The sequence below is a fragment of the Pangasianodon hypophthalmus genome, chromosome 25, assembly GCF_027358585.1.
Source record: "Pangasianodon hypophthalmus isolate fPanHyp1 chromosome 25, fPanHyp1.pri, whole genome shotgun sequence".
In the NCBI taxonomy this organism is placed as follows: domain Eukaryota; kingdom Metazoa; phylum Chordata; class Actinopteri; order Siluriformes; family Pangasiidae; genus Pangasianodon; species Pangasianodon hypophthalmus.
Window position 1 is genome coordinate 2,256,025 of NC_069734.1, and position 23,521 is coordinate 2,279,545.

The following is a 23,521-nucleotide window of genomic DNA, read 5'->3' on the forward strand; positions in this document are numbered from 1 at the left end:
TAGACCTTTCGGCATGTTCCAAGTCATCTGAAACAAGCAGCACTGTGAGCAGGCTACTGTGCTTTTTAAAGTGAAGTTGTTTATTATATATGACGATTTGAAGGCGTTTCTTTATGCAAATGAGCGTGGCTGTAAACAAGAACATGAATTTAGGATGTCTGGGATTTAGCTATGTCTATTGCGTACAGCTGTGTGTACACGTGTGATAAACACCAATTATCTTGTGCTTACGGTATTGTACGTGTGGTTCTTATGCACAAAATTAGTTCTTGTTTTACACACGCTTTGGTAAATGAAACACCAGGACTTGTGTGCCATTTATGCAGTTTACTGTCTCCGCAGTCTGATGTCCTGCATCAAAGTTAATTGACCTAAAAAAAAACCCTCTCTTCAGTCGAGAACAAATTTAGAGGCTGATCATACAGAAGGGAAAACAGACTAATTTGTTCTGCATGCAGTAATGCAGCATTTATTAAAAAGATAAATTCATTAAAATGAATTCACCATCTGTTTGGAAACTGGATCATATGAAAGTCAGGGTCCAGGGTCAGCGTTTTCAAATATCTCCTTTTTCCCCTCATCATCGTTCACAATACAGCACACATACGGACGTCAGATGTATACGGCTGGAGGCTGTTGTCTAAAAGACGTCAGAATATTGTGCCTAAACTTGCGTTCACACTAATGAGCGACGAGTCTCTCGTATTTTTCTCTCGTGGGCGTGGAGCGAGTGCTACTGTTGTCGCACGTGGGTGTGTGCCGTCCGTCCAACGTTTTATATTTCTGGCGAGAAAGCGTACTATCACTTACAGCACGTGATTTACTGCAATATACAGTTTACTTTTGTTTCAAATGTATTCTAATATTTAGAAAAAAACTGATAAAGTATTAAAATGGGTTGTTTGATACATTAAGTCCCAGGCTTTGTATTAGCTTTGTTAGCAGATTAGCAGCTACGTACACTCACCAGAGGCATCACCATCCATACACTTACATACCGATAGATCTTCTGTATGTCTGACTAATTAAACACAAATGAAATGACGCACTAATCAGTGTGAAAATCAGTTCGTATCAGGCTTCGTATTAGCTATTCGCAGATTAGCAATGCATGCTAACCGTACTAGCTACAAAAGCTAGTCCAGAGACACCAACGATCTCTGCTACTTCCTTCCTAGTTTTATTTTTCTTCATGTCTCTATACACATTTAATAAGAGGTCACATATGACAGGAGAAGATGAAACCTGGACAGAGGAAGTGATTGCAAGTAGGAGCTGAAGTTGTGAGTGAGTTACTGACATACGAGGAATCGTTCAGGGCAAATCGTTTGGATTTGTCGCTTTACAAGTTTATATATTTGTACAATTAATATAATTGTTTATATAATTAATACACGCTAAAATTGCTGAAATCATGGTTCCATGGTTCTGAGTATATAGAATATAGGGAAAGTATACAGAGTATATAGAGAATGACAACATAATGGAATATTACACGGTGTAATTAGCTCGGACTATCTAAGAGGATGTGTGTTCATAAAAGTGTGTGTTTAGAGCGGTATACAGAGAACAGCCTCAGTTTTACAGTCTTTTAAAGCTCTAAGAACAAAAGAAGAGAGAAGTGTCAGATGGAGTCTGCACTTAAATGTCAGAAGGAGAATCTGCTTTTGACTCTACAAACCTGTGAAGTGTCTTCTTAAGCTCATAGGTGGCTTTGACCTGAAAAAAGTGTGTGTGTGCTTGTGCACGTGTGTGTGTATAGGTATAGGTGTAGGTGTAGGTGTGTGTGTAGAATAAGGCCCACACAGTGCACGATCACTCAGAGATAAATTACCGGCAGGGTACGAAGATGGGAATTATTTTCAGATAGATGTGAGGAGAGCTTCTGCTGGGGCGCTGAGTGTAAGAAATTATCTTTTTTTAAAAAAGAGATGAATTATGAAGTGGTTTTAAAGTCTTTGTCGAGTCCTTGCTTGCCTGTAGGGGCCTTTGAGCAGTGTACACTTCTTTTAGGGAGCAAATGGACTGTCCGTGAACTTTACTCTCTCTCTCTCTCTCTCTCTCTCTCTGCGTTGGTTCCTGCAGACTTGGAGCTTAATCTAATGAGTAACACTGAGGTTTTACTTCTATTGCAGTAGAAATATAGAGGCTTTGACTGTGTGTTTATATGCAGGTGGATGTGCTTTACGTAAATCCCTTTTCCACTGACACAATGCTAGAGTTTCCTGATGCACAGCAAAAATAATCACAAATGTATTGGATTGTAGTTAAAAAAAAACACTGTTCTTTTATAGTCCTTTTACACGTCGCTTTGTTGTAAGTAGAGAGGTAGCTGGAAAATCATGTCAACGCGAGAGCACCAGTCAGCAGGGTCTGTTAATATCTGAGACTTGTCGATTGGCGTATTCGTGACAAAATGCGTGAAGGTTGGTCGGTCTGTTGATTTCATTAAAAAAATTTACGATTTCAGGCCATGAGAAAACGTATGAACACTGACCCCGTCCCAATCCTGAACTTAACTGCTCTTACTGTACGAACTATAATGTGAATTGTTACAAATTTGCAAATGTGAGACAAATTTATGTAAATAACTTCTGGTCATGGTGATCAAATGACTCCGCCCACAAGCCCGTGATGTCACTGGTTCTTGCATTTCGGTGCTGGAACCTGATTTGCACCTGAGAGAAGCGCAGAACTGTTTTCTTTTTGCCCTGAGTGGCCTGGTTTCCTTGTGGCTGTTACGGAAAAATGTCTCATTACATGATGCCCAGCCAAAAAAGACAGCGAGGAAGAGAGGGCACAAAGAAACAGAAGCTGTTTCATCAGTACAAAGCAGCTGCTGTAACTTCCTCTGTCTTTGGTGTTGTCAGCTTGAGCTCAGGTGGGATTTCTGACTGTAGAGGGATTTCTCTTTGCCTGACAGTCTAAATATTTTGTAATATTTAGACAAACTTGCTGTCATGAGTCTCAGCCATGAGGTTTGAGATTTTAATGATTCACGCTGCGATCGTACACTCGCTACGAATCGGTGAAGGACCATGAGCAAGAACTCAAATCAGCTGAAAGAGGCAAAAAGAGTAGTGTGTACGTGTGTGTGTGTGTGTGTGTGTGTGTGTGTGTGTGTGTGTGTGTGTGTGTGTGTGTGGTGTACCAGAAAAATTATGTATTGCCGGAGAATATACATAAATGCTGTGTGGACAAAACTTGAGGAGCTTCAGAGGAAGGAAGCTGTAAGCAAATTACTATAATAAATAATCTTATAATAATCTTATATGAGATGCAGTATAGGTGTTCCTAATAAACTGCATATAATATAATATAATATAATATAATATAATATAATATAATATAATAAAGAACATCATATGTATATGAGATGAAGAACATCATTATATGTCAGCATTCACGAGCTCTAAATCTTCTCCCTCACATTCCTCCCATCTGTGTTATATCCAAAAATAAAAAAGATGTTAAATCTGTCATGTTTTTCTTAAAAATTAATCCTACTACACATTGTTAAGGACTTTAATTTAGTCCTCTTTATGTAATCACCTTCGATTTAAATTTCACAAATTTAGCTACAAAGCCAGCGCACTGCAGGACGAGCAAAATCTTGTCACGTGACTCCTGCTCACGCTGCACGGCGATGAAAACTGCAATACCTCGTGACGCACAGTGACTAATCTGAGAGCCGAAACAGTTGTAAAAGATTAGTTAGCAATGCACAGCCTACAGCACGTGAATATGGTTCCCTAGCAACCACACGAAGCTGACCATAGCAACGGCTCAGAGGAACGCATTTACAGGCCATTGTTTACTTTCTCCTACTGTCCGATTCACATGTGATTTATCATCCGATTTAAACACAGTTAAGCTGTAATTCTTTAAAAAATTGTGTCTAAAGCATACAGTGTAAACTCGGCTTAACTAATATCGGCTAGCTAGCTAACTTTAAATCACCAATTAGTACTTAACAGTTAACTGCATATATAAATAGAATGGGTTTTTTGAAAGATGTGTAACTTATTTTAGCAAACTTTTAAGTTAAGGTTAATAGAAATGTCAATTTCTCCATTTTTGTGTGTGTGTGTGTGTGTGTTTAAATTTCAACCTTCCTGCCTTCCGTACGCACCAGTTCCTAATCCAGGGGAAACGCCATTTAAATAAATATTTTGGTCAGAAATATACGTTTTGTCCGAGGGCTTCTAATACAGTTACGCAGCTAACACACTAACACACTTTTTGAAAAATGAAAGTAGAATCATAAGAGTAAGTGACTGAAAACCTGCGATGACCAATGTGGCATTAGACTCTGAAGTAAAAGCAAGTTGTTTATTGTATAAACACATTGATGGCCATTTCACGTTCCATTCAGCGGGACGATGTTTTGAGGCGATGTATTTATCTTCCCAAGGTTTTTCCCTCACTCCTCTGCAGGCTCTGCTACTCTGTGGCTTCAACTCACCGTGGCCTCGAAAAAAGCGAATCGATTTTCCGCTGCCCTCCTCCACATATTGTTACTGCTCAATTTAAAATAGAGATGGTATCGCTGGCAGTCCCCAGAATCTGTTCGCTTACAATTTCACTCTCTCCAGCCATCGTTTTTAATGTTGAAAAATCCGGCTCGCTTATAATTTCACTCTCTCCAGCCATTGTTTTTAAGGTTTAAAAAATCCTGCTGAAGTCTAAAGTGATATTTACATGAATGAGCGTCCTTTTGATTTGCATAAATCGATGTTTGGGATCAGATTTGTTTACAGAGAACTTAATGTACATGTCTCTATTTAAAACAGAGACTTTCTCAGTACATATTTGGGGCGGGGCTATGTATGATGTCGCTAAATAAGCTGGACCAATCACGTCCATGATTACAGCATGACATGGTAGTATCTGAATAGTTTTTCGCCGCAGACTCTAGATGTTAAGCGAACTAGCTAATTTAGCTAGTGATGAACAGATGGTGGTTGTCATGGTAACACTATATTTTGACAGATTTGGTTGTTGTTGATTAAATCAGTGAGAAAATGAGAAACTCTGCAGATAGAAACCAAAATTCTACTCGTGAATGAATAAATCTTGTTGGACAAATCAGTGAGAAAATGGCGATGTAAATAGAAACACTGACAATGAAATTATATTCGAGACGAGAATTCGAATTATAATGTGAGCTTTTTACTAGCAGTTAGCTAGCTAGCTTAGCTATTGTTAGTGATATTAGACTATCGGGGATGGCAGGTGGACCTAGGGCTGTTTCCAAACCGCAAATTTATTCAAATTCACAGATTTATTTACGACGGTGTACTGTAAAGCTCTTCCTAGACCACGGGGGATTTAAAAGCCCATTAAACGATGTATTACTCTCTTTATTTATTATAGATTTTTATCGATTGTTTAAATTACATGCCTATGGGGACTTTAATTGATTGTAGTAATAGTAAAATCTATGCAGCCGAATACAGTAAAATGCAAATATAATAAAATGTTGGCTAATTAAATGTAATAATTATGGGACTGAATCTCACACTATCTTTTTTTCTACCCCTGATGCTAATTAATATTACTAAACGAATTACTAATGTAATTAAACCAAGATATTTATTAGATTATAATTACAGACAGTGAGATTGCACCATTGGTTTTTTTTACGCTGTATTATTATAAGTATGTCGTGTGTGTGGTAATAAACCCTGCAGACCTGAAGGCCGGCGCTACACCGGGGGGAAAACCCCACACCGGGAAACGGTTATGGTTTTGTAATGAGCACTGTGGATGTGATGTGATGTGAAATGAAGGTTATTCTTTTTGTTTTTTTGTTTTGTTTTTTTTTTCCCTTTCTGAGACCCTGCTGTGTTCAATCAAATATTCCAGTGCCCTCCTACCTGCCAGTTTATGATGAGCGTTTCAGCGCACTGCTGCGAATATTCAGCTACGACAAAGTGCGTTCTTTTAGGGTCGCCTGTTCCGTCATAAAAAACAAAGTGTGCACTTCAGACTGCAGTGACAATAACCGTAACATGATGGAGACTGCACGGTCCTGCCAACGTTTTCTACCTGATTATGGCTTCATACAAAATAGTCTACAAAAAACACGTCTATACTTTTTTTTTTATTTGCTCGAGCACAGATATAAGCACCTCTAACTCACCTTTACTGTAATTTATTTTTTCCCCTTTTCTGTTTTCCTCATATCTCCAGACACCTCTTTCATTGCTTGGATCTTGATAGTATGTAATAGCCTGTTTTCCTTTTATTGCCTCACTAGGGCACCACATCCATGAATTAAGGTGTGTTTAAAGTAAGTAAATTTGATGTATATGAAGGTGAATGGGGTGTGGATATGAATATGACATTTAAATAAGGGAGTTTTTTGCATCCATACAGCTGAAACGGATTCATCATTTTGTGCATACGATTTATAAAATTTTAAATGTCATATTTAGTGTAGTGTCAGCGTAAGCTCAGAGTGGACTGCAGTGTGGCCAAATTAATGTGAAAGAGGCAGTGATGAAGTTGTGCATGGTGTGCGGTTTTGCGTCCTCCATCAAAATCGTCGCGTTATCAAATCAAAGCTCTACTCGTTATGAGAGCTCTTATCATAAGAGGCTGTGTGTGTGTGTGTGTGTGTGTGTGCATGTGCCTGAGGAGAGAGACAGAGAGAAAGAGTGTGAGAGAAAGAAAGAAAGAAAGACAATGACAGTGATAATGGCCTCCGTCTGAGACACTCTTCTCACTAATATATCTGGGAAAAACTCTTACTGCTTCTTCACCAAGATGAATTGAAGCTCATTCGAGGTCCTTTATTATATTACTTATTATAATCCATTAGTGTATGCACACACACACACACACACACACACACACACACGCACACACACATATCAAGGCAGATTGTAGCTTTAGAAACACATCCCTCAGGAAGCACTTCCTCGTAACTCCCGGAGGGTGTGTTTGTTAAAGTCTCCCTGAACGTGTCATCTTAACCAATTATAACTAACGAGCTCGGAATAATAAATTTTCAGAAATGGTTGCGAGAGGTTCGGTGTAAAGCTGTAAAATATTACCACTGAACCCAAGATTAAAGAAAACCTAACACGATGCACTGTGCTTACATGCGTTACAAGCCAAAATATTTCTTTTCTAGTTAATGAGGTTAAAGTTAGGGTCAGGTGTAGACATAGGATTAATTAGCTACAGTAATTACTGTCAATGCAAGGTTCACACAAATATAGAAAAAACTGTGTGTGTGTGTGTGTGTAAAAGTGTGTGTGTGTGTGTGTGTAAAAGTGTGTGTGTGTGTGTGTGTGTAAGTGTGTGTGTCACACCACAGCTGGTGTGGCTGTTTGGTTTATGCCTGGCTTGCTAAGCTCAATCGTTTTGTGTCCAGGGACAGATTTGAAGCCAATGCTCAGATCTGGACACTAAAGCACCCTGACCAGTGTGTGTGTGTGTGTGTGTGTGTGTGTGTGTGTGTGTGTGTGTGTGTGTGTGTATGGTGAGATGAAGACAGCTCCCCTGAGATTTTTAGCTGTGAGGGTTTCATTCAGCAGTGTTACTTCATATCTTTGTAGTTTGATGGTAGTTTGTCTCTCACCCGAAGTGCTGCTTATGGCTTTAACGTCCATGCCGAGGCTTGTCCCTAACCTACACGCGCTCAAACCTAACTGTCTGTGGTCTTGTGAACCTTGATCAGCCTCCAGGGAGAGTGTGTGTTTGTATTTTAACACCAAACCAGCTACCATGGTTATTTTCATGGCAGGAAACAGGTTAAAATGTAGCAAAATATGAAGAATTTACAACAGTTTTTTAGTATATCTTCTTAAAACTAAATCTGGCATCACTTCATTAAAAATCTTTTTCATATGAATCAACTGAATAAAAAAAAGAGTCCTAGAGGAGTTGAAACCATCACAGTCCATTAAAATATGCCTCAGAGATTCCAGGGACAGTGAGAATCACCTGGATACCTTCTTGGACACGTGCGCACGCATCCTGAGATCTTCCGAACGGGCCTTTTGCACCGTGGGAACCTTTTCATAGTACCTGAACTAACTGTGGAACTACCCACTTTTTGGCGTTTTCGCACCTCCGGAACTGGGTGTGATTTTAGTACCGACTGCCTTTTTTCGAGAACCACATTAGCTCCTACTCCGGAGCAGGGTCTAACCAGCACAACTGGTACTATCCGTGACGTAAGGAGACGTTGATTGGCCAAACGCGTAGGAAAACGCCCTCACCCGCCATGATTTAAAACCCTGTGTAAACATACTGTAGTGTCAAATTATTCCTTGTATGTATGGAGAACAGCGATAGATGGACGCGAGACACGACAAACACACAGCTCCGATCACAGCGTCCTCCATCCTCCGGTTGTTTACGTTGTTCTTCTTTGTTTCCGTTGTTGAACGCCGCGCACAAATGACGTCGCTGTCGACCGGCTTACGTCACTTCCTAGTGCCTGCTGTCGGTGCGAATGCAACCCTTTAAACGGTACTGGGAAATAGTTCGAGCAAAATCGCCCAGTACTTTAGTCCTGTAAATTTAGTTCTGGCGCTAAAGCGGTGCGAAAGGCCCTATTGTAACGTATGATGCAGTATTCAAATACCGCTGTATTACAGCCATCTTACCCTGGAGGTTGTCCGGTTCAGTTATAGATGTAACTAGCGTCCTATTCCATGCCTCCTAACCACTAAAGGTGGTGAGAATCACAAAAAAAGTCACGAGGAAACCATGGTGTTCGGAGTTGGCTTCCACTCCAATGGAAGCGGTGATGTCATCCTTGAGAGACGAACCAACTAGCAGCAGCGCATACTTCCTGCAGCGGCATGAATCTAAATATCGCACGCTCCGGCTGTCACCATTTTGAAGGTGGCTTTCCCAGTTAATTTAGAGCATGGACATTTTTTGGACATGGAGTTGGACATAGCGTTTATTATCAGCCTGGAAAAATCTCCCAGGGAAACCCAGCTCCAGTGCTGCGTGTTGGTCAGATCCGGTTAACGGTGTATGGTACAGCAAGGGAAACCCACTCGACCATCTTACCAGAGCTTACTGGTCCACAGGCCCACTGGTTGGTTAGATGGTGGGAAATGTGGAAAATTCTTAGCAGATAATGCTGATGGAGAACCTGACATGGCAGGGATATTGACGTGAGAATGGAGGGACAACAGACTCAGCCCCAGTCCATCTAGCAAGCTCAGAGGTAAAAGTGCGTGGTATGGGAATGGAGAACCACTCAACCACGTAACAAGTTCATGGACAGTGCTAACAAGTAAAAAACTTGCAGACAGTCCTAACAAGTCCTAAAAAAACTTTTGGACAGTGCCAAAAAGCAAAACTCGTGGACAGTGTTAACAAAGAAAAAAAAATCAACTTGAAGCTATTTCAGTGCCATCGTGTTCTGTAGCACTTTTCCAGAGAAACACTTGAAATTTATTTTTTTTTAAAAAATAAAAATACACTCACCATGTAAGAACAGATGAGAGGATTCTATCGCCAGCTTTGGAGGACAGGATACCTGCAGCTCTGACTGTAGTCACAACCTGTTAGCTCCACAAGGTGTACATGTGGTCCGATCTGTACATGGTGAGAAGAAGAAGGGAAAGATGGGAAAGATGGCTGTAATACAGCGTTATTTATTGCAAATACTGTGTCGTATGTCATTTTGTGACATTGTTGGAAGGTCTCGACAATGCCTGCCTGTTAGATGGGCTGAAACAGAATCTGTGTTTCTGTTTCATTGTCTGGATTTCTGTGATGACTATTCGAATTGATTCTGTTTAATGAGGTGCATTTCGAATGATTTTACAGTTATTTAGTGTAATGAAGGTAAATCAGCTGTCATAACATTGCATCACCACAGGAGCTTCTCTCTCACTCATATATTATAATGGAAATCAGCTTCACGCTGCTAATTGTTTTTCTCTTTAATGGTATCATTAAACTGCTGCTGCCTGTTTTCCCAGACACGAGAGCTATAGGATGACCTTTCTCCAGCTGCTAAAACACACACACACGCATGCACACACACACACACACACACACACACACACACACACACACGAACACGTATATACACAATATACGTCTGTCTGATGTATATTATTATAATCATTAGTGTTTTAAATTTTAAATTAAGGCACCTTTCAGTCTGGCTTCTAAAATCTCTAATTAAATAAATAATAAAATAATAAATTAGCACTAAATTATAAAATAAAACGTTTCTGTGTTTTTGGTTTTGTGCACCAAAGACCTGGATCACATTACCAATAAATATTCATCAGAATATTTATCCTTCTATTTGATTGATCTTGAAAATAACTTAAGACATACATTTGTATTCAGTGTAGCACTAAGCTAGCTTTTATTTATTTATTTATTTCCTTACTTATTTATTTATTATTTTTTTCTTTCTTTACCTTATGCTTTTACTAGCACTCCATTTGAACCTATTGGTTTTATTTTATTTTTAATTGTTGCATTTATATATTCTTTTTTAACTTTTTTATTTGACTACTTCTTAGTTGGCGTTCCTGTTCTCTCTTTGTAATTCTTTATATAAAGCACTTTGAGCTACACTTAAACTTATAGAAGGAGCTGTATGAATAAATTTTATTATTTATTGAATTTTTATTTATTTATTTTTTGCTGTCCATTCACACCATTAGCAACCATTGATCTCTGCCATTAACTATACAGTGACTATGTTGCAGCGCATTAGCAACGGTTCCTGTGAAAATGTTTTAAATTTGAGAAGGTGTTTTTTTTAGTCTATATTATTATTATTATTATTAAATGTGAGTCCATATATGGAAGTCTTTATGTTTAGCCAGCTAGCTTACTTGGGCTAACCTGACAGGGTTTCTGACAGATTCAAGGAAAAGTCATAAATGTCAGATGACTAACATACGCTAATTATAAAACTGTGCCTACTTTGAAATGTTTAAAGAGTGTGCCTTTGAGTCCATATGCTATAATTATATAGACAAACCTTCCTCGATTACAGTGCGGAGAGGAGTTTTGTGCTTTTTGCTGCTTTAGCTGTGACTTCATGCTGAACCTGTTGTAAATGGTGTGTGGGTGAGATTGGAGCAATTAGAGAGGCTTTTGTTGGGCTGTGGGACGTTTTCTCTTATTACATTCACACACTTTCAGCTTTTCTACACACTCCTGCCTGCTTCATCTTCCGCCCTCGATGTTCTTTGTCTTCTTTTGTACAACCGCCTTCCATATTTTCATGCTTATTTTTAATCTTTGCTTGTCCAAAGAATATATATCTACACCTTTTGTCTTGTTAAAAATGTCAGGATCTATGAGTATACTAGCTAGCGAGCTTTCTATCTGGTAGTAAATTAGCTTACATTTGTGCTTTCAGTATTTGGGTCTTGACATTTTTTCATATTTCATATTTAACAGTAGCTAAACCTGTCCAAGTATAAAGCTACCACAGAAATCACCATTCGTTCATCAACAACAACAACATTAGCCATATTACCTAGCTAGCTTACCACACACGTTCTGTGAATACAAAATTTCAGGTTCCACATTACTATCATCCAGTTAGCGACATGATTCGGCCAAAGCTGTGGATCTCAAAATGTCTCAGTTTTTAATAGCATGTTCGACCCAAACACACAAATGTACAGTCTATAATCTGGATCCAAGCAGAGTTTATCGTTTAAACATCATGATTTTGGGTTCAGGAGGATTTTGATACACAGATGGTGGTCCTCTCTTGGTTGTGGAGTTGCACCAGGCTTCGTCAGTGTGTGTTGGGCTGGGAAAATAGCCACCTTGTATACTGTCAGGCCTACTGAGTTCTACTGGTAACTTTATCTCTCTCTCTCTCTGTCTCTCTCTCTCTCTCTCTCTCTGTCTCTCTCTCTGTACAGCGGGTCAGCTGAGTCAGTCAGCACATCTCTCTCTCCAGCTCCCCTACACCGTCCTGGGCCTCGGCCGCAGTGCCAACTTCCTGGATCACCTTTTCGTTGGCATTCCCCGACCCCCTGGAGTAAAGGTACATGCACGTTTATATTTCAATTCAGCTTCCTCTGTAGCTCTGCGTTTGGTGGAAATCCAGCTCGAGTTATGAAAAGCAGAAGAGGTCATGTGCTCATGGCACTCTGTTCTTTCTCGGCCAGTTTAATTCACCATCTGCCCTTCATCTACACTCTGAGCGAGAGAAAGTCCAACATTCTTCAACATCCATCTGACCTGCTGACATTCTGTTCCGTCTTCTCTTTCCCCTCCTTTATCTCCGCTTCTCTCACCTTTTCTTTTCACCTCTTTCTCTTTCATCTCTTTCTCCTGTGTTCTTTCATATACACTCTTATCTTTTATGTTTTTCTTTTTTATGCCCCTCTTTCTTTCCTTATTCCTCATCCTCATGTCTACTTTCCTCTTTCATCCTCTCATCTCCATGCATATTCATCCCTGTCTTATCTTTTTCTTTATTCCTCTTCCCTCTTCCTCTGTTCCATGTGTGCTTTTTCTTTTTCTTTCTCCTCCTTTTTCCTCTTTTCTTCATCCTCTTCTTCTTTCCAGCCTCATCGCTTTTCTCCTTCTTTTCATCACATCTTCCTACTTTAGTCTTCTTCTGTCCTTGCACTGAGCTCCCCTCATTTTCTCCTCTCATCCTCATCATCCCTTTCCTGCTCTGCTCTCCTCTTGTCAGTTTTCCTATTTTTCTCATCTCTTCTATCACTGTTCCTTCTATTTTTCTCTTATATGCCCCATCCTGTTTCTTCTTTTCTCTTTTGCTTTCGCCTCCTTGTCTTCCTGACATCTCAGCTTATTTCTTTTCCTCTCTTGTCTTCATGCATTCTTCATCTCACCTCTTCCTCTCATCATCTTTTCAGTCATGTCTCATTTCTTATTCTTCACTTCGTGCCTTCTCCTCTATCCTCTATCCATCTCATTTTCTTCAATTCTTCTCGTTCTTTTTCTTCTCTTCGTGCCTCTTTTGTTTTCTTTCCGTCTCTCCTCCAGCCTGACTCTTTGCACAATGCTTCATCCACTCTATTTCTCTAAAATAGCATCAGAGCTCTTCCTAACTGCACACACTCATTAAAGTGTGTGAGAAAACAGAGTCATAATGCGTTATTGTTATAGATGCAGCTTCGGAAATGAAACCATTTCCCTCTGGAGGAATCGCAGAGAACAATAGAAAGATGAGTGCAGTGTTGGAGTTAATTGCTGAATGAGCGTCTTTAGAGGCAATGATATCGCTGTAATTGATTGAGCTGCTGTGTGTTGTACATTAAAGCTCATAAAGGCAAGTTATGCTAATTTGCGCTGCATGAGCTGCTGCAGGTGTACAGCAGAGCTGAATTAATCAGGGGCCTGACTACACCCTCTCAACACCACACCTTCAGAACACAGAGATGTTTTTTTTATTATTTTTTTTTCAACATTTAATTCGCTTGTAATCACATGATGGAGTTCCTTGGCAGTGGTACGATGGCGAGATTGCGGTAGGACTGTGGGGATCCGGCAGGACACCCGGATTATATTGTATGACAGCAAAGTTACATCAGGACAGTAGGGTTACAGGAGGATGGTGGGATTACGTGAGGACAGCGGGGTTACAGTAGGACAGAAAGGGGATACGGTAGAAAGGTAGGATTAAGGTAGGATGAAGGGGGATACAGCAGAACGGCGATGTTATGGTAGGGCGGAAGGAGATACAGCAGAGCGGAGGTTTTATGGTAGAAAGCGGGATTACGGTAAGAAGGCGAGATTATGGGAGGACGGCGGGGTTACTGTAGACAAGTGGGGTTACAATAGGAAGGCAGGGTTATGAAAGGAAGGAGAGATTATGGTAGACAGGTGGACGATATGGTAGATGGTAGGACGATGGGGTTAGGGTAGGATAGGGGAGTTGTGATAGGATGGCGTGTGTTATGGTAGGAAGGTGGGGTTAGAGTAGGAAGGTGGGGCTACAGTAGGAAGGTGGAGTTAGAGTAGGAAGGTGGGGTTATATTAGGATCGACAGGTTATAGTAGGAAGTTGGGGCTACAGTAGGACAGTGGGGTTATATTAGGATCGACGGGTTACAGTAGGAAGGTGGGGCTACAGTAGGACAGTGGGGTTATATTAGGATCGACGGGTTACAGTAGGAAGGTGGGGCTACAGTAGGAAGGTGGGGTTACAGTAGGAAGGTGGAGTTAGAGTAGGAAGGTGGGGTTATATTAGGATCGACAGGTTATAGTAGGAAGTTGGGGTTACAGTAGGACAGTGGGGTTATATTAGGATCGACGGGTTACAATAGGAAGTTGGGGCTACAGTAGGAAGGTGGGGTTATATTAGGATCAACGGGTTACAGTAGGAATGTGGGGTTAGAGTAGGACAGTGGGGTTATATTAGGATCAACGGGTTACAGTAGGAAGGTGGGGTTACAGTAGGAAGGTGGGGTTACAGTAGGAAGGTGGGGTTAGAGTAGGACAGTGGGGTTATATTAGGATCAACGGGTTACAGTAGGAAGGTGGGGTTACAGTAGGACAGTGGGGTTATATTAGGATCAACGGGTTACAGTAGGAAGGTGGGGCTACAGTAGGAAGGTGGGGCTACAGTAGGAAGTTGGGGCTACAGTAGGAAGGTGGGGTTATATTAGGATCAACGGGTTACAGTAGGAAGGTGGGGTTACAGTAGGATAGAAGAGGATACAGTAGAGCGATAGGGGTCACAGTAGGACAGAGGGGATATGGTAGAACTGCACGGTTACAGTAGGATAGCAGGGTTATGATAGTAATGTGGGATTATAGTAGGACAGCGAAGTTACGGTACAGCGGTGGAGTTATGTTAGAATGATAGCATTATGCTAGGATGGAAGGGGATACAGTAGAACTCCGGGGTTATGGTAGGATGATGAAGGCGGGGTTACAGTAGGACAACAGGGTGAACTGCCCTGCCGATTTTTGCGTGACCCTAATGTTACTGTAGTGCAGCTAATATGCGGCGTTATCTTCTGCTCTTTCTCTCTTCTGTTCTCTCTATTTCTCTCTGTCTCTCTGCAGGAGATGAGGAAACAGGAATGGACCGCCATCATCCCCAACTCTCAGCTCATAGTCATTCCTTATCCAAACAGTGACCCTCGCAGGTACACACACACACACACACACACACACACACACACACACACACTTTGTTCCATAAAGTCTAACAAAGATATACACTCATTGCTGTTAATGTTAATTAACGTTAATTAGCTAGAGCCAGGATCAAACATTATCAATATTTGATGCTGCTGATGGAGCGTGTCGGAATGCAGCAGTTTTTCCCAGAGCAGACAATAAGCATAGTCTTTCTTTCTCTCTCTCTCTCTCTCTCTCTCTCTCTCTCTGTTGGTGCATGCTCTGAGTACGGATGGAACGCGTGGAGAGCTTTCTGGAGTCTTGCCAACTCTTCTGAATTTATACATTCATTTCTTTTTTCTCTCCTTTTCTTTAATTAAAAGTGAAACTTATGGCTACATGTGAGGTGTGTTAGCTGTAAATAGTTAGAAAGAGACTGAGAGAGAGCAGAACACCATGGCCTCTGAAGCCGGCAGGGAGACGCTCAGGTGTGTACCGGAGATCGGAGTGCTGGGGGATGTGCTGCTGGCTGTGAGAGAGAGAGAGCAGGTCGGTTGTGAGAACATTTACTCGGCGTCCCGCATGAACAAAGCAGTGGTAGTCTGGTGGGAGTGGAAAAGCCAGGTGTAGTCAACACGCTGATTGAAAGCGGAATATCGGTGAAAGGGGTGATGGTTCAAACGTGCCTCTATTCATTAAAAATTAAGTTATAATGAAGGAGTCGGCCTGCTTCGGAAAGTTTGCCAGCACAATTAAAAAAATTCCACTTGACTGCAAGAACGCCACCGTATAAAGCACGTCCTGTCTTTTGGCAGGCAGGCAGGTGTTTATGCTCCTAAACAGTCAAGATGAGACGCCGAATGTAAGTTTTAAGTGCGAACATGGGGACAGCAATTACACAGTGTTTGCTACGACTGAACGCCTGAGATGTTTTGAGTTTGAGCACATCAGGCACAAAAAGTTCGGCTGTCCACACAGAGTCCAAAGCTAAGCGAACAGTCAGTGAGAGAGGACAGGGGAGCTGGAGCCTGGAGTGAACGAACCCCAGAGCAGTGACACGGCGGAGCCAGAGGTAGACGAGGTCAGTGCTGAACGGTACAATTACATCAACACTGATGCGAACACTGTACCCAACACGAATGCTGACGCTCGCGCCGACGCAGATGTCGTCGCACTTAACATCGCTAACGTTGGATATAGTGCAGGTACTAAACCTGGCGCTATTACAGGTTAAATCACTTAGCGCTACTAGCAACCCCTGCATTAATGTCTGCACTGAAGGTGTCCCTGAAACTGTAAAACAGCAGCAGGGGGAGAAACCACAGAGGAAACGCCGAGGTGAAGGACACTGTAGTAGAGCTGGGAACAGGTGGAAAAAAAAGAAGATGAAGAAGATGAAAATACACGAAGATGTGAATGTAATATCGGCCCAGAGTGCAGAACTGGTGCTACAGGCAGCGAATACATCACACCCATGGAGGAGGACGAGATGAGCTCAGAGGAGCCGAGGTCCCTAGAGTACTCAGAAGCACCACAGCAACAGCCTGATGACCTGTACAATGTAGAACAGATTAACAGTTTTTTAGATCTGACCGAAGGTAAAAGGAATATATCACAGTCAGGCTTCTTCCCAGATAAATCTAAATTTGTAAAATGAGCGCAACATGTTGTAAGAAATGGAAATCTGAAAGTGCGGTTTCCGCACAGAAGGAGAAAATGGACAGCTACTGTATGGAAAACGGTAGCGGGGGCGGTGGGCTGAGGGGCTTTTAAAATATATAAATGTGTAAATATGCAAAACTGATGCATGAAAGGCATCTTAAAAGTCAAAGTCTCTCTCTCTTTCTCTCTCTCTCTCTCTCTCTCTCCCTCCACAGTTGGAGTGCTAAACTCTATCTGACTCCCAGTAATATTGTGTTGCTGACGGCCGTGGCGCTGATCGGAGTGTGTGTTTTTATCCTGATCATCATCGGTGTGCTGCACTGGCAGGAGAAGGTTAGAGCTCTCCACACACACACACACACACACACACACACACACACACACACACACCTAAACTAGGCTCCAGAGAGGGATTCTTAAGGGAGAAATGGTACAGGTGCAAAATGTATGCTGGGATGCATGCTGTGTGTGTGTGTGTGTGTGTGTAGACTGAACAGATGGGTCAGAATGAGCAGATGGGTGTATGTGTCCCTGACATCATTCCTTCACCCCCAACACGTGCGAGCGTGTGCACACACACACACACACACACACACACACACACACACACACAGAAAAGAATGCCACAGCACTAATACAACTAACCATGCTTTCAACTGATCAAATCTGTTGTTAATTACCACAGAACAGAGACGTGTGTGTGTGTGTGTGTGTTTGGTAATTTCCAACCTGTGCAGGTGTGTACATGCCATCAGTTATTAAACACTACTACATTTTTGTCAGTTTGTATTTGAGGAACTGTTTTTTTCACTGCTGTTAGGTGTCTGAAAGCAGACAGGACAACAACACGCAACACACACAGAGCAGCCAAGATTAATATCATCAGTGAAAACGAGTGAAAAATATTCTCCTTGACAGAAATTTTTAAAAATGGACACTGCAAAAAGTCTAAATGAAAGGAAACTATAACATCCGCTACAACATATTTGAAATCAAAATATAATGAAAGACATTTTCGCTTTCTGTACTTTTTCAGTGCAAGCAGAATGGATAATAAAACCGTAAATGCTCAGGAGATGACCACGTCTTCAGTAAAAATAGCTGCGGCCTGTTCATTAGGATAAAACGGCGAAACTAATCAGTGGGGAAATAAGTCCAGTTTGGATATGAGCCATTTTCTGTATAAAACTAAGTGTGTCTTTGTTGGCAGTGATGCTAAAAAGGAAGAATCACTGTTGAGGCTAACAATTAAACCAAGTCAAATTAAATTACATTTATTTATGTACTCTTCAAGCTGCAACGGATACAAAAAGTAAATAAAGAACAAAAGTAATTGCATTTCTGAGCATACTAACAGAGCTCGTATCGTTTAGGCTGCACAAAGTATCGAAAACGCACTGTAAATGAGAACAAGCCATTCACTGGGGATAAAATTTTGACGGAGTGTACTCTAACATGGTCTGCGTACTTCAGTGAGTTTTCCGGTCGTATTTCCGGTAATACTGCTACAATCGGTATTAAGATGTCTTTGTGAGACGACATTTAACGCTGTATTAAGAGCGTGGACATGTCGGTGTTAACAGATATGAAACTTTGAGTCACAAAAGTTTAAAAAAAAAAAAAACATTTGATAGGAGAAGGGCCTGAATTTCGTTTTTTAAACTGGGGGGGATTTAAAGATTATTGGGGGGGAGAATAAATTTTGACACATCAGGCTGAATTAATAATCTTCGTTTATTTATGTCTACAGATTTTAATGTATGGTGGTTTTCAAAACAGCTTAATAACAAAATTTGTCATGCTCTCCTCCAAACTGACATTAAGAACTGGATTAAAACTATATATTAATGCCTTTCAGAATCAGTGAATTTCATATACTCCAGTTTCAGTTCAATTTCTTTGTTTTTGTTTTTTTTAAAAAAACTTTATACAAAATACACCATGCTCTCCTTCAAACAAGCTTTGTTGCGGCGCTGTTGAGTCGGCAGGCTCGACACTCTACTCTACGGGCCACTGAAGATCCTCGGGGTGGAGCTTTGTGAACGTGGACGTGAAGGTGCGGTGGGCTTTCAAATGTCTAACGCACCTACTTAACTGTTAGAGAGCTAATCGTGAAAAAAAAAAAAAAATGGACTAATCTTACCTAATGCACCTTTAAATGTAACAAAAAACTGATAAAAACTGATGTCTTTATTTAATCCCACCACCCCATCTACAGGCAATGAGAACACGCGTGAAATAATTTAGGGAGTCGTATCTAGCCTCTGAGCTTAAACCTGGTTGTTTGCGTTGATTTTCAACACCAGCATCATTTTTCTTTTTAACTATTTTCCTTTTCGATTCGAATCAGATTGCGGCTTATAAATCGACGCGGCTGTATTGTAGACTGTTGGACGGATTTTCCGATTGAAAACGTTTTTTTTCCGTACGCCACCAATGTTTAAACATGTTGCATTACACTTTGAGTTTCATATGATGCTTTCTTACACGGATAAACACTCTGTTTCAGATAATGTGTTCTTGAATAATAAAGATCGTTGGAGTAATTAGTTTATGGCAGTTTGCCTGCATAAAAAAAAAAAAAAAACAATGCTGAAGGAAAGAGTGGAAACTTTTGCTTTCCATCCACCCACAGTTTCAGTCTGGCACAAATAACACGCACCAGAACTTGTTAAATCAAGCTCTTGCCAGGAGCGTTTGGAAGAGGAGTGAAAACAAATCCATCTTGCAAAGACTTTAGAGCAGAGAACATTGCTGCTTTATTCAGTTGTGTTCCAGTTTTGTAACCGATCGCAGCGCAGAAGAGCTTCTGCAGTTATTTGCTTATATCTTTAGCAGATCATCACTGATCCTTTATGTTTACATTTAGTAAAATCACACTAAATATTTAATAAAAAATTGTTGGTTTTTTTTCACAAGAAATGATTACAAGTTGTCTAGGAACATCTCTACAGCTTTACTCTCATTCTCATGATGTTTGAGCATATATGAATATGCAAATTATAAACATCCCTTACATTACTAGCCTAATATCTCTTAACATTAGCTAACTTAGCTAGCTGGCTAGTTACCTAGCTCATGTTTGTCACGTTTTTGATCTTAAGGGGACGTTTATGTTGACAGACACCTTTTTTTATGCAGAGTGACTTTGGCATAAGTAAGGCAGAGTCCAGTACAAGCACAGAGCCACTAAAGGCGGAACTGAGATACGAGTTCTGCCAGAGGGGCTGCTTCAGGCCCTTTCCTCAGTGCTCACTGAAGGCCTGACGATGTCTCCAAACTAAAAATTTCACACATGTACAACGTGCCTTTGTATTTTAATCGTATATCTTAAAATCATCATGCTTGTCGCTTGCTGTAGTTAATCTGGATAGTAATTTAATAGTGGTCTCTGTTGGTTGGAAACAAAAAAGAGAGTTGAAATGCCATTAAAAAAAAAAAAAAAACTCAACTGGTTAGAATTTCACAAGCAATACAAAAGGGCTTAGCATAATTATGATGTAGCTGTGCAGTCCGCCATTTTGATTCCCAGTAGCGCCAGCGGAATTCAGCCTTCGCTTCCGTTCTCTCTAAAAAGAGCGATGCAGCGGCGCTTTAGTCCTTTAGTCTGTCCAGCTCTCTCACCTCCTCATCTATACACTCTGCTCAAACTGATCAGCTTCAAAGCTTCAACTTTCATGTTAATACCTCCGTCAACGATGTCACGCTCGTCATCATGTAGATCGCTAACTCGCTGAGTCGATTCTCTGCTGTAACTCGGCGTCGTATTGCTGCATTGCATTCTGGGACTTTGAGTCCAGTACTTGCGCCAAGGTCTCCTTCACATCTGTGCTAGAATTCTTATTAATAAGACTTTAAACTTCACTGGAAAATGTTTTTTTTTCTCCTATTAAACGCCGCCGTAACTGCGCTAGCAATAACGTCGGCGCAAACTTCTCACAGGAGTAATGAAAATACAGCGCCAACCAACAAATCGCCACCAGAATCACTAAACACATCACAGATACTTCAGTATAAAAATAGAGTTAATGTGTTTCAGGGTGGAGATTTCCTTTAACGATGACATTTCAAGCAAGAAGATTTGTGCGTGTTTTTACGGAGACCGAATTCTGTTACTTGTTAGCTACATTACTGTCAAAGCTCCGTTCATATTTTTAAAAAAAAAAACAAGCACGGGACACTAAATACGTCTCGGCTGTTCGTTTATATTAGAGTAAGTGGACATTATAGGCATTTTATACATATATTTAGCAAACAAACTAGATGGAGAAGCTGTTATCGCTAACGCTGAAGGAAGGGAATATGTGGAAGAAACAAAGACGGATCTTATTCAGGAGGGGTTTTTTTTCAGCAGGTCTGATTCAGACTGTGTGTGTAACTGAGTGTGTCCAAGCATGATTGTATTGTGTGTGTGTGTGTGTGTGTGTGTGTATCTGAAAGAAAATCTCATGCATGCTCTGTGTGTATGTGCATTAGTGTTGTCTCTCTCTCTCTCTCTCTCTCCATCCATCTGCTCTCTTGATTATTCACGCTGAGAGCCGTAATTACTCAGAGAAGCACTCCGCTCTTGCACAGCTACATTAAAGTAACTGCTTATGTGTGCGTGTGTGTAGGTTAGATGTGTGTTATGTGTGTTAGATGTGTGTGTGTGTGTGTGTGTGTGTTTGTGTGCCTTCCACTTGACTGCACTGAGTCTGTTTGTGTCCAGCTCTATTTCAAAGACACATTTATCAGTGTGACCTGATTTCCATTTCTCTGTCTCCTAGTATTTCTTAGTAATATATGGCTGCGTTCCAAATGGGACACGTAGTGTACGGTGTAAACTGCACACTGTTCCCTGCGCAGGGGCGTAGTGGGTGTGTTGAGTGACACGAAATGACTTGAGCCGGGTTTATGCAAATGAGAAGCGGAATGACCGGCGGGAGTGAGGGACGGCGTTGCGGTGAAACCTGAGACGGAACCTACTGCGCTCGATTCAGTACCTACTGCTCGGCGGTTGTTTCAGTGCGTACTGATCGGTACGTGTGTGTGGTTTCAATACAATCCGGACATACTACATCCGCCATGTTGGCATTGTCATGTGACGTATGACATCATCATAACCACGAAAACTTAAAGAGCACCTGCACCGCCCTCACGGTAAAATGGTTTATGTGAAACTTAAGGTTTTCGTTGCCGTTTGGACAACGTTTGGAAGTAAATTAATACTTATAGCACTTTCACTTAAAAAGAGCCGACGCGCTTCCTTCCGCCATTTTTGATTCTGACAGCTCTTCCGCGCCAGCCCCGTTGCCTTATGGGAAAGCGCAGTGTCCACTGGTTCCATACTGCAGAATCTCGGCGGAAGCAGTAATTCATCCGGGTATTTTTCTCGCCTACTGTTTTATAAACACTGAGAGTTCGGACATACTACTCCTGCTTTTCGCCTACTGTATAGTGGAGTATTAGAGATATTCGTACGCAGCTTTTATCTCTGTGCATTTTTTACTTCCTCATATTTGCTCCTGAACTCATTGCGCTGCTTTTGGAGAAAGTGTCTGATTTCCCCAAAAGCGTCAAACAGAAATCAGAGCAAAATGTTGTCACCTCATGACATAGTACACAGAGGTGTGCAATACACGGATCCATTTTATACTCGAGCATTTCTCTCCAGTTTTTATTTTTAACACGACCGTATCTGATTTAAGCGTGGATATTTATACATTCTGTAGCTAGCGCTGTCGACTGTGTACCTGACCTGTCAGGTATTTTGTGAACGCTTCTGTCGTAGAGAAGGACTATTGTAAAAGTATCACAGTCACAAGCAAATCATCTTGCTAGCCTAGGATTTTAAAAATATGAATTATATTTTACACACCAGTTGTCCTTTTTTGTTAATAATAGATTTATGATCACTGCAACGATTCCTTTCAGTCGTTTCCTTTTAAAATCGATCCAAATCGTTGAATCGTTACACCCCTGATGTTTAATGTTTTGTAATCTTGATAAACTGTTAAAAATGGCTCCACATCTTTACACGTCATTAAAAATATCAGAGTCTATCTTTAGATTACACGAATATGCAAATTCGGAAACGCCTCCATATCCGATTGACATTCCAAATAGCCTAATATCACCAACATGAGCTAACTTTGCTAACTGGTAGGTAACGTCTAGTAAACTAGCTTGTGTTTGTCGCAGATCGACACGAGAGCGATTTCCGTATCTGATCATCGATTTGCCTTGTCATTTTTCTCAGGTTTTTGATGAACATACAACGTTACCATAGCAACCACCATCTGATCGTCTCTAACGTAAAGATCTTTGGAGGAAATATAAATATTAGACGTATTAGTTTTTATATAATATCCACAGCCATCACAGCTACAGACTAGCAAGCTGTTTAGCTGTCGCTAACAGTTGTCTGTTAGCAGATTTTAAAATGAAATAACCGTGTTGCATTGTGGGATACAAGTATCATGAAGATGTGGAAAAAAAATCATCCGCATAGCTTTGGTGTATTGAACATCATCGTCATTCACATATTGTTTACGACGTACTGCTTTTCGACGTAGTTCGGCGCGTACTGTGCTGTTTCAAACCTGTCCTGCTTTCTCTCCCTCTCTCTCTCTCTCTCTCTCGTCTTTAATATCTCTCTCTCTCTCTCTCTCTCGTCTTTAATATCTCTCTCACGCATTCCTTTGCTCAATATTTCTCAAATCCTACCGCACTCTGCCCCCGCACCCACCGTGGCTGAAGTGGCTGCAGGAGATAAGAGCGAGGCGCTAACCTTTAGCGTGAGGGGAAAACAG

General features: G+C 41.0%; 2 protein-coding genes across 3 annotated transcripts in view; one reads left to right on the top strand and one right to left on the bottom strand.

The window, feature by feature from the left end:
- itfg1 (integrin alpha FG-GAP repeat containing 1) overlaps nucleotides 1-23,521 on the top strand; it is a 152,463-nt gene that overhangs the window by 121,595 nt on the left and 7,347 nt on the right. Inside the window, exons 15-17 of the mRNA XM_053229421.1 lie at nucleotides 11,889-12,013; nucleotides 15,012-15,094; nucleotides 16,946-17,063. Coding sequence (XP_053085396.1) covers nucleotides 11,889-12,013; nucleotides 15,012-15,094; nucleotides 16,946-17,063 — 326 coding nt within the window. The remainder of the gene's footprint in view (nucleotides 1-11,888; nucleotides 12,014-15,011; nucleotides 15,095-16,945; nucleotides 17,064-23,521) is intronic.
- LOC117596097 (uncharacterized) overlaps nucleotides 9,706-23,521 on the bottom strand; it is a 56,172-nt gene continuing 42,356 nt past the window's right edge. The window contains exon 5 of one of the 2 annotated variants that reach the window (XR_008300976.1): nucleotides 9,706-9,720. The gene's annotated coding sequence lies outside the window, so the exon portion shown is untranslated. The remainder of the gene's footprint in view (nucleotides 9,721-23,521) is intronic. The other variant, XR_008300977.1, reaches the window with a different exon arrangement.